This window comes from Gouania willdenowi, unplaced genomic scaffold, assembly GCF_900634775.1.
Source record: "Gouania willdenowi unplaced genomic scaffold, fGouWil2.1 scaffold_55_arrow_ctg1, whole genome shotgun sequence".
Classification (NCBI taxonomy): domain Eukaryota; kingdom Metazoa; phylum Chordata; class Actinopteri; order Blenniiformes; family Gobiesocidae; genus Gouania; species Gouania willdenowi.
The window spans coordinates 804,400-821,979 of NW_021145219.1; the positions used below are offsets into that span (position 1 = coordinate 804,400).

General features: G+C 41.3%; 1 protein-coding gene across 1 annotated transcript; it reads left to right on the plus strand.

Annotated features, from left to right (window-relative positions):
• The first annotated feature begins 5,118 nt into the window (after positions 1-5,118).
• med6 (mediator complex subunit 6) lies at positions 5,119-16,417 on the plus strand. Its single transcript, XM_028442582.1, has 8 exons — positions 5,119-5,191; positions 7,042-7,201; positions 14,671-14,762; positions 14,851-14,933; positions 15,001-15,109; positions 15,904-16,019; positions 16,090-16,117; positions 16,197-16,417. The coding sequence occupies exons 1-8, from the start codon at positions 5,170-5,172 to the stop codon at positions 16,325-16,327; spliced, it is 741 nt and encodes a 246-aa protein (XP_028298383.1). The 5' UTR covers positions 5,119-5,169; the 3' UTR covers positions 16,328-16,417.
• Positions 16,418-17,580: the final 1,163 nt, after the last annotated feature.

The following is a 17,580-nucleotide window of genomic DNA, read 5'->3' on the forward strand; positions in this document are numbered from 1 at the left end:
AATATTGCCAACAATCAGGTTAATTTAAATTTCAATTTAATTGTGGCATCGAAAATCGTGATCACCATTCAAATTTGATTAATTAGCTGGATCACATCATGGATGCTTTATTATTATTATTATTATTATTATTATTATTATTATTATTATTATAGACCAAGAATGGGCAATTGTCATAGATGTAAGTAACAGATTACAAGTCCTCACGTTAAGGTAATTGAATAGCTTTTATGTGTAACTGTAACAACACTGATACCCCCCACCACCACCACCATATTCCTTCATTTGTCATCTGCACATTGTTGTGTTTTTTATGCCGTTGTTTTATTTTTGCTTTAAATTTTATTTTAATAAATTTTATTTTAATCTTTTTCTAGTTTATGTCCGCCGTACAGTTGTTTATTTTCATTATTATCCTATGATGGTATTTATTTTTGTTCTTACTGTTCACTTTTGCTATTCTATGGTGTTGCTGCAGCTTGTGAATTTCCCCTATGGGGATCAATAAAGGTCTATTCTATTCTATTCTACTATACTTTTTTGAGTATATTTCTATTTCTAAATCAGTAATTCTACTTGTACTTAAGTACATTTTAAAAGAAGTAATTTGTTACATTTCTACACCCAACCATTACTGAGTAGTTTTTTATTTTTGTCATTTTTATGTATTTTTCTGTCATTGTGTGTGTTTTTGGAGTCATTTTTACGTATTTTTGTTGACATTTTGTGTATTTTTCTGTAATTTAGAGTGTTCTAAGTCATTATGGGGCATGTACTACAAAGTTGGAATTCCTCTATATTCCTCTTATTTAGTGTGTGGTCTTCTAGAACCCTGGCTAACATCTTATTGGGCTAATTAACCATGGTAACTATATAGGCTGAACACCTAACCTGGTAGAGGCCAGGTTATGAAGTGGATAAGATCTGAGCGAGTATGAAAGTCCCGCCTCCTGACCAATCAGTTCTCTTGTAAAATGAGCTGTCCATTGTTAGAAAACCCTGGTTGGTACAGATCTGACAGCTGCGTTTAGGAAAGAATGATTATTAATTAGAAATGCAATCCTTTCATTTACCAATGACATCCTTTAGGAAAAATATAGATTTACATCTGATGGACTGAGCTAGTCAGCTGATGAACCCTGTGTTGAATGGATTAGGTCATTAATTCATTCATTCATTCATTCATACGCTATAGTGACAGCAGTGACGTGCCGTGAGCACTCGGGTAGGGTACGCAGGGCATTCCAAATCGAGACCACCAATGTCAACACAACATGACAATTTCATATGTTTCTGCTGGCAAGTTTTAATTAAATGAAATGAAATGAAATGAAATGAAATGAAATGAAATGAAATGAAATTAAATGAAATGAAATTAAATTAAATTCAACTTTATTTGTATAGCGCAATTATGAAAGCAACAAATAGTGCAACAAAGTCATCTCAATGTGCTTATCAAAATAAAAAAATCATAATAATAAAAAAAAAAACCCAACAAGATCAACACGAACAAGCATTTAGCCATCTAACAAGATCAATATCGTAAAACACCATTAAAGAAACATAAACAATGATTTAATATAGCCTCCATAATCTCCCAACAAGATATATCTCATGACACGGCAGCACATCCGTTGTTTGTGTTGGAAACACGGGCGACCGTGGCTCAGGTGGTAGAGGGTCGTCGTCTGATCGAGAGGTTGGGGGTTCGATCTCAGTACCTGACTATGTGTCGAAGTGTCCTTGGGCAAGACACTGAACCCTAAGTTGCTCCCAGTGGTCGACTAACGCCTTGCATGGCAGTCCTGTCCCACTGGTGTGTGAATGTGAGAGTGATTGGGTGAATGAGCTGATATGTAAAGCGCTTTGAGACTGCTTCAGAGTGGTGATAAAGCGCTATAAAATCAAGTCCATTTACCAAACACAGAAACACGAAGAAAATGACAATAGCAACTCAGAACAGCCTCAGTGAGGAGCATCCACAAAGTCAATCCTTCCTTTTGTACCATTCACTGTAGAAAATACGAACAATTTTCTGACCTTACCTTTGCTAAAGCTCTGGTAACTCAGGTGTTGGTCTCCATCTTTTAGAAGTTGTCGTTTTTCCTCAAAAGAAAGTTTCTTTATCGTCTCTAGTGCTGTCATCCTGCTTATAGTGTTATCTCGCCCACTAGCTAGAGAATGTTGCAGCAGCAGTCACGTGATATCAATTCACTAATGCACTGTGAACTTAGGTATAGCATTTAGCATAGCACGGTTACGTCCAAAGGCAGCGTAGAGAGCTGCCTTTTTACGTAACTAGTTTTCATCTTGGGGTCCTGACTGCCCATGCGCAAACGCATAAAAACAAGCTATGAGAACAGAGGCAGAGCAGCAACGTGCCTTTGAGAAGGGGTGTGGCCTCCTCCTGCCTTACAGCGGTTAGGAAATAGCGCTGTCTAGCGATTTGGGATATGAAAAGCACAAAATGGTGACACTTTCAAACTTATAGGTACTGTAGGCTATCGGAAATGGAAAAATTAATAATGTATAATTTGATTATAATTAAAACAAATAATCAAAATATCAATTCACTCTTGGGTAGGCACTGCCTACCTTGCCTACCCTGACTGCACGTCACTGAGTGACAGTGACCACATCAGCATGAACATACTATAGTGAAACAATGTGCTCTCATCCCAGTGTGTGTGATAAATTGAGGATGACTACCTGAATAGAAACATGTGTGCTGTAATAAAGTGAAGCTGATCAGAGCACTGTCCGTTTATCATCCCATGGATTAATATTGTATAATCTCACGCTTTTACACATTAACAGTATTAACAAGCTTTCTGCTTGTGTTCCTTTTTTCTTGCTTTTTCTGTAGCAACAGTGTTATTTTTGGTCTGAATTATTGATTTCAATTCTTCATATTTTTAAAGAATTATTCCTCAATGTAAATTGCTCTCCACAGTTTCTTCGTGACTGTGATTGGTCTGACACTGCAATCTCTACCGCTGTCACTAGAACACACACTGAAATCACCTCACTTAAATGAATGTATTTATATCCTGCTTCGTAGTACAGGGGCTCTCTGACAGAGAATGTTTGGTTAGGTGAAGCCCGCTAACTGAGATATATCCATGCAGGAAATAATTATACAGCTTTGTAGTACAAGCACTTTATGAACTATTGTCATCCTTTTTATGTATTTATCTGTTTTAAAGTCATTTTTGTGGTTATTTTGGGTTTTAAGTATCATTCTGTTTTTTTGTATATTTATCTAATCTTTTGTGAGTTTTGAGTCGTTTTTGTTGTCATTTTGTGTATTTTTCCGTAACTTTGTGTCTTTTGGAGATTTTGTATTATTGTTGTTGTTTTGTGTTTGCTCTTGAATAACCAATGTAAATTGTCTGTTAATGCTGAGTAATACCAATGCTTGATTTACTGTAGGTTCACAGGCATAGGCTACTGTGTGTTGGACATGATATCCCATATCTAAGTCTGATCATCTGTATGGGATCAATAACCAAAAGTAAACAAGTTGACCTCACACCTCACACAAAAGCCAGGTTTGATCTTTTGACTGTATTTCAGTCATCACCAACAGAAGCTGCAGATCATCAAAGAAGAACACGGATCCCAAAACCAATAAATATAACTGATTGTCATCCTGATATACACGAATGAAATGGTTCCCAACCTCTTTTGGGTCGTGACCCCATTTTTAAATCACACATTTCTGGCGACCCTGGAGACATTTTTTCTTTAGAATTAGTTTTTATCATGTTTGTTATAATGTGTTACCGATACAGAGTAACCAGGATTAGTGCACAGAATTAGTTTTATTTGAGAAAGTGAAAGTATAGAATACTTTTGTTTGAGATTGTGTGTGGTAAAGATATACAGTTTATTATTGTTAATAATAATAATAATAATAATAATAATAATACCCAGCAACCTAAAAAAAAGGAGCAAGCAGGTCAGAGAATGAATTGATGGATCATAATTAAAATTGAATTAAATTGAATTCACTGAATAATAATTATATATATATCATTATAATCAGGAATATTTTTTTTACCATTTACTAGAGAATTTATGCGACCTCATTTTAATTCCAGTCAACCAAACATTTTGCAGCCTTTCTTATTTTAATTCAAAATAATAGAAAAACAGACGGAAACCTCAGTGTAAAGCATCTGTATAACAATAAGCCCTGGGGTGGACGCTTGGGTTCTTTCTGTGTGGAGTTTGCATGTTCTCCCCGTGTTTACGTGGGTTTCCTCTAGGGGTGTCCCAATTCGATATTGATATTGGATATCGGTCCGATATTAGCCTGAAAAAGAATATCAGATATCGGTTTCAAATTTCCAGATTTTCTGATTTCTTATTTTTTTAAATTTTAATTTAATATTATCTTTGGGTGCCTGACTGCTTTGTTTTCAACCAATTTCTGAGAACTGTTTTAAATGTTGGGTAGTTGCCACAGTTTCTGATGTTTTATGGAAGTGTATTCCATAATTTTGTGCCTCTGATAGACACAATTTGGCTAAATTTATCCGTGGCCTTTGTACTACACAGTCTCCTTGAGTTAAGGCTCTGGTCCTTATTCCAGTGTTAGTTTTTTCTACATATAAATCCATTCAAGGTGGAGGGGCAAGCCCATTTAGAACATTAAAAATGAAGCATGCATCACCATAATGATTTGGTTCTTAATTAGATCCTTAGATGGGCATTGGGCAGTAAAGCCAATAAAAACATATATTTCTGCAGTTGTCAGTGTCAGGATTTCATACCGTTTTGTTTGTCTGCCTGTCAATCTGTCAGGTAATATTTCAACAACAAAATATGTAAAAGCAAAAAACAAAAAAAAAAAAAAAAACAGAAAACCCCAATTAGAATGAAATGATTATGCGAGATTGTGTGATGGCAAATGAAATACAGGACAAACGTTTTTCTATAATTACAAATTAACAGTATTCCCTTTTCTTTCCTCTTTTTATGTTTCTGATGAATGTCGTAATAATAATAATAATAATAATAATAATAATAATAATGATTATAAATATTATACTTTTATTCCCTTCGTAACTGTTCGTGAAGTCATCAAAACACGACGTGAAGAATCCGTCCTTGCGTCATTTCCGCTAGACCATTCTCATTTCCGTGGGACCTAGTGTTTACATAATGGCGGCGGTGGATTTCAGAGGTATCTATCTGCTCTGTATTATCATTAAGCTTTTGTGGTAAAAGACTTTAAAACGATGTTATTCAAAACGTACACATTCGTTCATAAATGTTCTGTGAGCATGTTGCGGGTATCTTTGTTTTGGCGTCGAAGCTTCAGTCCCTAAAGTTTATAATATTGCATTAGCCGGTCAGCTCGTTAGTTTGACATGGTTCTCAAAGTTACAAGTGTAAGAAATAATAAAGTAATAGTTAGTGATGCCTAATAGTAATATGTTGCTTTATGGTTCCTGATATTAGAGGAGGGGAAAAGCATATACAGGCTTTCCATTGGCTTTCGAAAAGAAGACAACCAATCACAGCGCTGAATTTGGCTAAAGCCCCTCCTTTCTAATGTGCATTAGATCTACTATTAATATTAGTAAATCTGTTAGTTTTGCTAGTACTACTTGTAGACTAAAAACAGCCTATTAGTAATATTAGTGATATTTTGAGTGTATTAGTCGTTTAAAGTTTTTTTTTACGTTTTTGGAGTCATTTTTGTGTATTATGATTTTATGTATCTTTTTTTAATTATTTGTAGTTGTTTTATGTGTTATTGGAGTAATGTTGTGTATATTTGTTGCCATTTTGCATTTTTTTCTGTCATTCTGTAGTTTCAATTTGTTGTTTTGTGTTTCATGATTCATTTTGTGTGTTTTATGAATATTTATTTTCTTTATTTTTTGTGCATTTGTTTTTTGGGAATCATATTGTGTACTGTGGCTGTTTTTTGTGTGTGTATTTTTGTTTTAATTTTGTGTATCTTTGGAATTATTTTTGTTTATTATTATATTGTTTTGTGTGGTATTGGAGTAATTTTATGTATTTTTTTTTTTTTTGCTATTTTGCCGGCATTCTTATTTTTCTTTCTCTGTGTGTTTTATGATTAAATTGTGTACCTCTGCATTTGTGTATTATTTGGATTTTGGTAATTTTTCATTTATTTGTAGTTGTTTTGTGTGTTATGAGAGTAATTTTGTGAATTTGTGTTGCTATTTTGCAAAAAATATGTCATTCTTTTTTTTTCTTTTGTTGTTTTGTGTTTCATGAGTCATTCTGTGTTTCATGATTAACTTTTTGTTTTAATTTTTTGTGTATTTGTTTGTTTTTGGGAATCATATTGTATACTTTTGCTGTTTTTTGTATATTTTTGTTGTCATTTTGTGCATCTTTCAAGTCATTTTTATATGTTGTAAGATTTTATGTATCTTTTTTATTTATTAATTTGTAGTTGTTTTGTTTGTTATTGGAGTAATTGTGTGTATTTTTGTTGCCAATTTCCATATTTTTCTGTCATTCTGTATTTTTTCTTTTGTTGTTTTGTGTTTCATGAGTCTTGACTTTTGCTGTTTTTTGTGTATTTTTGCTGTTTCGTTGTTATTTTGTGTATCTTTGGAGATTTTTTGTGTGTATAATACTGTGCCCTTATGCACACACCCAACACAGCATAACGTGGATGGCTGTTCATCATAGGAATGGGATCCACACAAGGTTCCTGCTGCTTAACAGAAGGTTTTCCTTGCCGCCATGATGAATTCATGTTGGGTGTGGGATACATATGTATGTGTATATACGTATATATGCATATGTGTGTATCCATAAAATGAAGAGTCCATCCTTAAGACTGCTCTACTGTAAAGTGCCTTGAGATACCATTGGTTATGATTTGGCGCTATACAAATAAAGATTGATTGATTGATTATGCATGTCTTTATGCAATGATCAAATCTTTCTCACCCGCAGACTGTTTTAGAATCCACATATTAAGAAGTGTACCTTTTTTTGGAAGTAATTGTTACCTGAACTTTTAAATGCTGTTCTAATTTACAGACAACCTTCTTGGGATATCCTGGGTGGACAGCGGCTGGGTCCCAATCCTTAATCCTGGAAATGTCCTGGATTACTTTTCCGAGAGGAGCAATCCCTTCTATGACCGCACCTGTAATAATGAGGTAGTGAAGATGCAGAGGCTAACTTTGGAGCACCTCAAGTAAGTTCATTCAATGCAGCTTATGAAGAACAACACAATAATGTCTATAGAGTGTCAAGTTTCCACTCAGAGAGTTTCTCATGTTTGACATATGATCAGTTGTCAGTCAAAATTACTGAAAAATACAGAAACGGAGAAGAAAAATACACACAAATGACTCCAGAGACACACAAAATGTTATAAGAATACACAAAAGCACAACAAAATACAAAAAATTGCTCATAAAATCCAGTATAGCCACAAAATAACTCCAAAACATACAAAAATGACTCCTGAAGCACACAAAATGTTAGAAAAATACAGAAAATAAACTAAATTACTTCAACAATCTAGAATAACCATAAAAAATGGCAGGAAATTTGACGAATGATTCCAGAAGCACCCAAAAGGACCAAAGGAGACAACGTAGTATTCTCAGGTATTCCAGAAACCCCCAACGACGACCCAGAGGCTCTGCTGAAAAACTTCATGTCATCTGCACTTAAAATCCCGGCAGAAACCGTGAAAAACATCACCTTTCACCGTATCCATCATCTTGGTCCACGCAGAGGTAACCACCCACGCCCTATAATTGCCAAATTTGAACACTTTCAACAGAAAATCCAAAAAAAAAAAAACCTTATATCCTATCTTCAAAGAAAACCGACAGAGAGGCCGTAATTCGAAACTGGTCGTAGACAAGCTTTACATTGATGGCCAACTATTTAGGGATTCTAACATCACCCCCTGGCTCTACTAAGAAAAATAAAATAAAACATATAAAAAAAAAAACCAGGTGATTTATGAGTTAATATTGAAAGGATAATTCTCCACTCATGGTGTAGTTAAGGTAGCACTATTTAAAAGGTAAAATGTGTGTGTGTGCGTGTGCGTGTGTGTATGTATTCTATGTGTATGTATATCTATATATATATCTATGTATGTTAACAAAATTAAAAATAAAAAAAAACAAATAAAAAATGAAATATAAACAATAATAATTCAAAATGTATGTATGTATATATATATATATATATATATCTAAAATAATTGAAATAATTCAAAAGATAAATAAAATAAAATCATGCATATGTGTATATATACTAAGTGTGTGTGTATGTATGTGTGTGTATGCTTGCTCAGATGTTGGTAAACACGTATAGGCTCGTACAGTTTCACAGGACACTCTCTACCCCCATGTCACCTCTTTCTTCTCCAACCCCTAACCTTTTTTTTTTCTTTCACATCCACTCAATACCCCCCCCTTCCTACGCTTTATATAATTACCCGTTGCGTGTTTTATTCTTTTGGTACTAGTTGTTGTTGTATGTTTGTGCTTCTCACTAACCTTCTCAACCCAGCCCCTTACCCTGTGGTGGTATCGCATGATAAGCATTTCTTCTCTTTCTTTCTTGCATCGAAGTCTATCACGACACAGCTGTGCACAAATGCTCACAGACTCTTGGTTATGCTCACATTCGTAAGGACTAAACCGCACTCCTTTCCATGTCTCAGTTTACAGTAACATCTTGGAATGTGCGTGGCATTCGCTCGCAGGCTAAAAAGATCAAGATATTTGATTATGTATCAAGATTATGTATCCCCCACAAATATAATTAAATATCTAGGCTTAAATATATCACCAAACCTAAATGAATTAATTAAACTGAACCTAGACCTACTGTTGGATAAAGTCACAGAAGACCTGCGGAGATGGAACAATCTCCCCATCTCACTCCTTGGCAGAATAGCCTCAGTTAAAATGAAAATCTTACCTAAAATAAACTATCTGTTCTCTATGATCCCACTGAAACCACCAACACAATGGTTCAAAAGATCTGATTCTGCAATTACAAAATTCTATGCTAGGAATAAAAAACCCAAAATAAGCCTTTCAACTCTTCAAAAAAATAAAAGCGAGGGAGGTTTGGAAGCCCCTAATTTCACGCCTTATTACCTAGCAAACCAAATTCTATATTTAACAGAATGGCTAAAACCAAAAGAATACCATAACACCTGGCTAGAAATAGAACAGCTAGACTGCAAACATATTAAACTCTCTGATCTCCCTTTTATCACTGCGACCCTCAAACGTCATAACTGCTTTAAAAACCCACTGATTGCCTCCACCTTGACTGCGTGGTGGAAAGCCCTGGACATTACAAATGTTCAATTAAAAACTAACATGCTGTCTCCAATCTGGCACAACCCTGACTTTAGAAACAGAAAAACACTGCTCTATCTAAAAACATGGGAAGATAGCGGAATTATTCATCTCCAAGACCTCTTCGAAAATGATAAGCTCAGGACATATAACAATCTAACCCAAACATTTAATATAAATAAAAGTAATTTTCTTCAATACCTACAAGTAACAGAGACAATTAAGAAAAATACGGCAATAGATTTAATCACCTTGCAACCTCCAGAACTGGCCATATATATGAAAAATATCTCAACAAAAACAAAAAAACTCTCAAAAATATACAGAGCACTCTTGAACACTAACTCTAATCACTTACCAATCGCTAAATGGGAAGCTGAACTCTCAATCACTACGAACACCGATTTCTGGACAGAAATTTGTTGCAATACCTTTAAGATGACTAAAAACACAAATCTTCAGCTAATTCAATACAAGGTCCTCCACAGATCCCACATTACCCAACAGAAAATGTATAAAATGGGCTTCTCCCCAACAGACATCTCTGTGCTCTCAGTGCACCCAGGGAACAGCTGATTCATATTTACATGCCGTATGGCTTTGTTCGCCAGTTCAACAGTTTTGGTTTCTAATTACTGAAAAACTGTCCTCCATTTTGGACTGCAGGATTCCTCTATCTCCAAATCTATGTCTGTTAGGAGACCTGACTATGCTTGATATTCCAGCAAACCAATCACAATCCATCCTTGCAGCACTTGCCATAGCAAAAAAACAATATTAGTGAATTGGAAAGATAAAAAATCCTTAAACATAAACCAATGGCGAAATCTCCTCATAGAATTTATTTCCATGGAAAAGATGTCTGCTATCAGAAAAAATAAAATAACCTGCTTTGAGGAGCGTTGGACTCCTTTTCTAATTGCATTGAATCTTGATTTTTCATTTTTAGCCTGATGATCTAGCCTGCAAGCAACTGCCAGCACCACTCTTTACTAACTCACTGATCTAACTGTAGTCCTGGACCTCCATGGGCTTGTGGGGTGGCCTTGACCTGGGTGGATTGAGTGGGTTGCTGGGGTGTTTTGGGTGCCTCTGTGGGGGCGTGCGTCCCTTTCGGGTGCTCTCGTGGTCCCTGGGCGGTTTGGTGTTGCTCTCCTGCCCCCTTCGTGCACGTCTGGGTGGCCCTTGGTGCCGGGGGCCTGCGTGTCTCTCTGCCACTCTTTACTCTTGCTCTCTGTCCCCCTGTCTCGTCCTCCCCCCCTCCTCCGCCTTCGCTCGGCGCCTGCTCTCCCATTGGGTTTGGCGTGGGGGGCTCCTGTCGGCCCGGGGTGCTGGTGGGGGGGCTGTGGCCTTCGCTTGGGGGGCGGGCATTGCTGCGCTGGGTGGGTGGCTCGGGGGTTGGCTCGTCTGGCGGCCTGGGGTGGTGGGGTTCGTGGCTTTGGGACGGGGGGGTCCGGGATGGGGGTGGCTGCTCTTGGGGGCGGCACTTGCATCCTGGGTTGTTGGGTGGCGGGGTGGTGCGGTGGGTTGCTCCGCCGGCCGGTCTGGGCGCCTTGGCCTGGTTCCCTGGGGCGCGCCTTCGCTGAAGGTGCCACTGGCGCGGTGGGCCGGGTCGCCCCCCCCTCGCCGGGGGCTCACTTGGGGGACTGCAGGGGCCAGCTTGTGTAGCTTCGGTGGGAGGGAAGGGTGAGTTGTGGGGCCTCGCCCACGCTGGGGCCTCCCCTGGGCCATGCTAGGTGGATGTGTGTGGGGGCGCGGCCGGTGGCTCCTGTCCTGGCGGATCCGCGTCGGGGTGGTTGGTCTGCTGGCTGGGGGCGCCGTGCCCCGTGGGTGCCGTGCCCCGTGGGTGCCATGTCTGGGCGGGGGTGCCCTGGGGGTGAGTCTTTGGGTTCGGCGTCTCGGGGTGCGCCCCCCCACCGTCTACCCGGGGACAGGCCGCGGTTTGGCGAGGTACCGCGCCGCCTTGTGCTGGGGCCCGTTGGCGTCGGGGGTGTCTCATGTCGGCGCGGGGGTGATTGTGGGTGGGGGGGGCTCTGCTGGCGACATTGATGTGGGGTTGCGATGCCTGGCTGGGGGAGCATGGGTTTGCCTACCTATCAGTCCGTGGCTGGCGGGGTGGCCCTGCTCGGGTGGTTGGTGGCGTCTCCTCTCGTCGGGGGGGCCGGGGCCGCCCACCCGTGGAGGGTGCTATGTCGTGGTGTCGTGCGGGCCTGTGCTGGCCCTGGTGTGGGACCTGGCCTCTCTCCTGCGCGGTCGCGGCGGGCCGCTCTGGGCCGGCTGGCGGCGGGGGTCTGCTCCGTATGGCCGCCGCGGTTCGGGGGGGTGCCGCGGGGGGTCTCAGTTGTGCTGCTCCGCGCGTCTCTGGGGCCCGCGGTGCCGTGTGCCCGTCTGCGCCGTCAGCCCTCTCCGGTGGCCCGCCGTGCGGGCGGACGGGCCGGGCTCCTACCAGACAGGCCTCCTACATGGACACTTCACATCACTCACTCCCAGCTGGTCTGGCTTACCCACTTGTTGCACCACACTCACATACCCAACCCTTGGGGGGCTGGATGGTGGGGCTGGGGGTGGAGGGGGCCGCCGCCTGCGCTACTAAGTAGTGGCGCGGGGGCGGCACTCCCACCTCTGGCACCTCTGGGGGGCGGCTCTAGCTGTTCCGTGGGTTGAGGTCGGTATCGGCCACTTGGTAGGTCTGTCCTGCTATCTGCGGGTGGGTGGGTTCTGCGCCTTTGGCTGGGGGCTGCTGCTCCGCATCGGTTGTGTGCCATTGGGGTCCCTCTCCTGTGGTGGCGGCCGCCGGTCGCTCTTGCGCCGGGGGGGCATTGCCCCGTGGCTTGCGCTGTCCGGGGGGGGCGTGACCTGGGCCGCTAATTTTGTGCCGTCTTGGGCTGTGCGGTCTTGCTGGCCTGTTTGGGGGGTGGGGGGGTGCCCCCCGCGGAGGTCTGGCCCGGGGGCTCGCCCTTGGGGGTTCCCTGTCCTGCGGTGGTGCCCTCTGGGTCTGGCCGGCTGGCTGGGCCGGTCCTGGCGGGGGCCTTCCGGGGCGGGTGGTACGGGCCGCGCCCTGCCATACCTGCGGGTGCGGCCCCGGGTGGCCCCGGCTTGGGCGTCGCCCTGTGAGCCGGGCTCTGCGGTGTGGCTGGGCCCTTTGGTGGGGGGGGGCCTGTCTGGGGCGCATCGCGCGAGCAGCATCAAGGAAAGGCGATCTGGCGCGCTCTGGGGTGCTTGGTCGGTGCGCCTGGGGGCCTGCGGGGCAGCTTGCAGCATCCGCTTGGTGCCCTCGGCGACTATGGGCATGGTTGTCATCCCTGGGGGCGCTGCTCTCGGTGCTGCTTCCGTTCCGGGTCCTTCTGGCCTTGGGTCTGGACCCTGCTGGCTCTGGGCCCACCGACGGGCGCCCACTGGCTGCCCGTTCCGCGCGGCTCTGGCCGTCTGCTGGGCGGGGGCCTTGGCTCCTCTGCTGGAGTCTCGGGCCAGGGCTCTCTGGGCCCTTCCCTCGGGGGGTTGGGTGCTTGGGTGTGGGTGGGTGAGGGGGGCTGGATGCTGGCGGGTGGCCTTGGGGTTGGGGTCGGTCGGGGGGATGCGCTGGGTGCTCGGCTGCTTGGGGCTTCCTCGGATGTGTGTGTGGGGGGCGGTGGCTGCCTCTCGGCCTGGGATCTTGGGGGCATCTGGGGGGTTGCTCGGCTGCGGGGGTGTTGCCTGGGGCTCCCTGGCCCCCACTCTTTCTGCTGGCCTGGCTTCATCTGCGGGCCCATTGCAGTTCCTGGGTTAGCAGTAGCGGTTTTTTTTGCACATATACTGGTCTACGATGCACTGGCACGCCTTGGGATGTGGGATAAAACTCATACTGGGCTTAACCTTAGACACGTTATTCCCAAATACCTGCTTTAGGTACTACCATTCACTCATTCCCCCTGTTCACAGCCACCACCATTATAGCTAAGCTTCACACTTGTCACTATACTGGCACGATTACACAACATAATAAGCACAATATATTCTACAACCTCACATCTCACTAGGGATGTAACGATTCACTCAACTCCCGATACGATTCGATTCACGATACTGGGTTCACGATACGATTTTCTCACGATTTATTTTACAAAATGGGAATGTTGACAAATGACTGAAAACTTTTCCTTTATTTTTTGGGGGAAAATACTATACTATTTTCCTTTTATTTTTCATTGTCAAAAGTATCCCTTGATAAACTATTAAATAAATAAATAAATCTTGAATGAAATAAATAAAGGAATAATACAAATGAAGAAGCCTATTAATTTAAATTCTGGTTCTATAATAAACAATTCAAAACTGCGTAATAGTTCTTTTTCTTTTCAAAAGTACAACTGAAAATGTATTTTGTGCCTTAACAATTGGACTTTAAAAAAAAAAAAAAAAGTCATTTTACTGTATTTACGTCAGATATTTGTTTAGACCAGCAGAGGGCGCTGGTAACCCAGTGGTCGGTTGGCATGCAGTTATTCCACCAGTGAAGAAGAGAAGCTATGCTAGCAGACAGAGTTAATAGAAAAACCTGACTTTTACAGATATTCACGTAATATTACAGATATTCTTTCGGTGCTAAAGGAGTAAAGAATCATTTATGAGCATGTTTAACAGTAAATGGCGGCCAGAAAGAAAATAGTAGCAGATTCCGCCCGTCACGTCCGCTTCTGGAAGGATTAATATATAATATATAATATAATATAAAATATATATAATATATATTAAAGAAAGTACTGCGATTCAATTTTCAGAGCATCGATGTGAACCGTGGTACCTATGAATCAATTTTTAACTGCCTTACGATTAATCGTTACATCCCTACATCTCACCCTCACTGCAAAACAATCTATTCTTCCCCACCTTTTCTATTTCCTACCTTGAGTCTCTCCTCCCTCCTCCCTTTCCCCTCCCCTTCCCCCTCCACTTAGGTGTAACACTGCTCTCCCTTTTTATATCCTCCCTATAATAAAAGATTTCTTACCCTTCTTTAGGGAGGGCTGGTGATGGTCACAATTAATCAATAAAATAAATCAATGTATTTTATTGCAATAACAAAATATGCATTGCTGTCTCACAATGATTGTACTTCCTGTGGTGTTGACCTTTGACAGCATGTGCAGACAAGTAAAAAAAAAAAAAAAAAGACCATTAATACACAAGATTGCTCTGAAAATCCAGAATAACCACAAAAATATAATTTTTATCAATCAGATACAATCACGGTTTTGTGGCCCCGCCCCTTGTGATAAAAGTTGTCTATCTGTGTGATGAAGTGCTGATTGCATTCCTATAAAAAGGCCTGTTGATGTGTGATTATCAGTCAGATGGTGGGAGTGGAGTATATTCTCCTTCATGCTCAGGAACCCATTCTTTACATCATTCGTAAACAGCAGAGGCAGTCTCCCACACAAGGTGAGCTCCTGCTTCCATGGCAACAGCATCATAATCATCATCCACACCGTGACATTAAAGCTTTCTTCATGGTTCTCTGTGTTTCCAGTGATTCCTTTATCTGACTACTACATCATCGCTGGAGTGGTGTATCAGGCCCCAGACCTCGGCACGGTCATCAGCTCCAGAGTGGTATGACGAGCATTTTGAAGCCCTTTGTTTTTGCGGAAAGCTCATTGAGACTCTCTGTGATCAACAGCTCTCTGCAGTTCATGGTATTCAGTCTGCATTTGATGAAGCCATGTCATACTGCCGCTATCATCCATCCAAGGGCTACTGGTGGCACTTTAAAGACCATGAGGAGAGAGGTGAGAGGACAAAAAAGGCCTCCTTAGATCAATCAATAAAGGTTCCAGAGACAGGGGACCCCCACTGTGCCCGAAGGTAGTTGAACACACACATGAACATTGAAGAACAGTCATGTGGAGACAGGGCCATCAATAAGGGGGAATAAAGGGGAGAGATTTTTGCGGTCCATCCATTAAGTCAGCAAAATGATGGTCCATTGTTCTATGAATCTGTGAAAACCACATTTAATTATTCATCTGAATAATATCCACTGTTATCCAGGAAGTGTATTGTTATTTGCACCATAGTTTATAGTCATCTTAAAGGTGTAAATCCTTGTTTTAATCAGAAATAAAATGGGTGAAAAGTGACCAAAAATGATGGAAAATGTGGTGAAATGGGATTTTTAAAAACCACAGAAATTGGTTTAAAGTTGCTAATGAGAGTGGCCAAAAACAGACAGAGAAAGTGGAAAAAGGGTTGAAAGTGTCAATCAACATTAGCTTAAAAATGGCAAAAATGGCAAAAATGGGGGGGTGGCGGGGGGGCAAATAATGGGCATGAGAAATCGTGAATGTGGTCAAAGTGATAAAATTAGGTTGAAATATGGCAAGTTTGGTGGAGTTGCAGAAAAAATGGGCTAAAATTGTTCAGAAAATATTCTTAGTTTCTTGAAGGCAACCTCCCTGTGTGGGAGGTCGCCTTCAGGAAAATGCGACCAATGGGGCCGTGCCCCCAGGGTTGAGAATCCCTGCCTTAGACTGTGGTTGAAGATGTTTCCTTTAACGATAATTAACAACGCTCTTATTTCCAGAAAAAGCCAAACCCAAGTCCAAGAAGAAGGAGGAGCCTAGCTCTCTGTTTCAGAGGCAACGTGTTGACACTCTTCTTCTGGACCTCAGGTCCAAATTCCCTCCAACATTTTACCAGGTACGTTTCACACACCCTCTGACTTCATCCAACCAAATATATACAATTCCACTTTTGTGGTTTCTTTCAGCCCAAGCCTGGAGAGAAGCCTATTCCAGGTATGGACATTGATCACACACATTGGCTCTGGTTTGGCTCCGATCAATACATGGTTTACTTTATGCTTTTGTTTTCCAGTCGAGGTGAAGAAGGAACCTGAACCTCCTGCAGAAGGTGTAAAGCAAGAGGAGAGGGAACCGGCCTCCAAGTCCACCGCCCCCGCTCCGCCTAGTAAACCCCCCCCTGAGAAAAGAGCCAGACTGCAGTGATGCAGCAGACCACTATCTACTACTAGTGAAGCCCAACTCAACCTTCTTCACTTTGTATTACATCATGTTCAAATTAAAATGCTGCTTTTTTTTTTTTGTTTTTCTTATTTTAATAATAAAATGTGAAATGTTAATGTGTATTTCTTATGCTTTTTTAAAAGATGACCCGACCAGGGTGGTGGTCGATTACATTTTTCAGTTACAATTACAGTTGCAATTATCAGAATCAGAAAGGATTTTATTCACCAGGTACAATTTAAAAAAACACCACAAGGAATTTAACGGTGACACCATCATCATGTTCAATTACATTTACAGTGACAGGATTTTTTCTCCAAATAAAATTATCCTCAAAAAGTAAATTCCAATTATGCTCTCAATTACTAAATTTAAATAATCACAATTACTGAGCTTCAAATAAATAACCTAATAAAACTTAACCTTCCTCTTGTGTTAGCTTTCTGTTAGCATCTTTTATAATAACAGGTCCTAAATCAGCTGTAAAATACACTAAAATTAAATATCCATCATCTAATTTCTTTCATATTGCTTACCTTGTTAGGATTCCTAATCAATGAAAATATAGGTTTTAATGTTTTTGGTGTGGGCATCTGAGCCTTTTTTGTGTCACTAGACCCCTTGATTTCAACTGATTAAAACAGTAACATGTAGGAAAGCTTGATATGAAACATTTTAATAAGAACTGTACATAGAACTCTCACATGGTTCCCCAGTTTTGTGTTAAATTATAATTGACATATTTTTATAGAATTTGTATGGAGGTTACAAAGTAAATTATCTAATCTCAATTACAACCTAATTATGACAGCAACATATTTTTAAAATTACACTATAATTGTAATTAATTATCAATTACGCAATTACAATTGACCAGTCCTTTGCACTGTAACACTGTGTCCTGCAGGGAGCAGCATTTAGCTACATCTAGATATAACTTGGCACGTTCATCATTAATTAAATTAAATTAAATTAAACTGGGGTTTAAGCCTTTATTCGTCATTTATATATGTTGTTACACATATATATTGAAATTTGTCCTCTGCAATTTAACCCATCCCTGGGGAACAGTGAAAATTAAAATGTAACACTTCACTTGAAGTGAAATATTATATAGAAGCACAAAAGTAGTGATGCCAATAACAGTAACGCTGATTTAGGGAGACAGGGAGCGAAGAGGCAGCGGTGATGTTAAGAAGAACAGGAAGTGTTGTCGCGGGGCATGCTGGGATTGT

Coding starts and splice junctions, on each gene's coding strand:
- med6 (XM_028442582.1), top strand. CDS start 5,170: ATGGCGGCGGTGGATTTCAGAG. Junction 7,202..14,670: donor CTAACTTTGGAGCACCTCAA/GTAAGTTCATTC, acceptor TGTGATTATCAG/TCAGATGGTGGGAGTGGAGT. Junction 16,020..16,089: donor TCCCTCCAACATTTTACCAG/GTACGTTTCACA, acceptor GGTTTCTTTCAG/CCCAAGCCTGGAGAGAAGCC.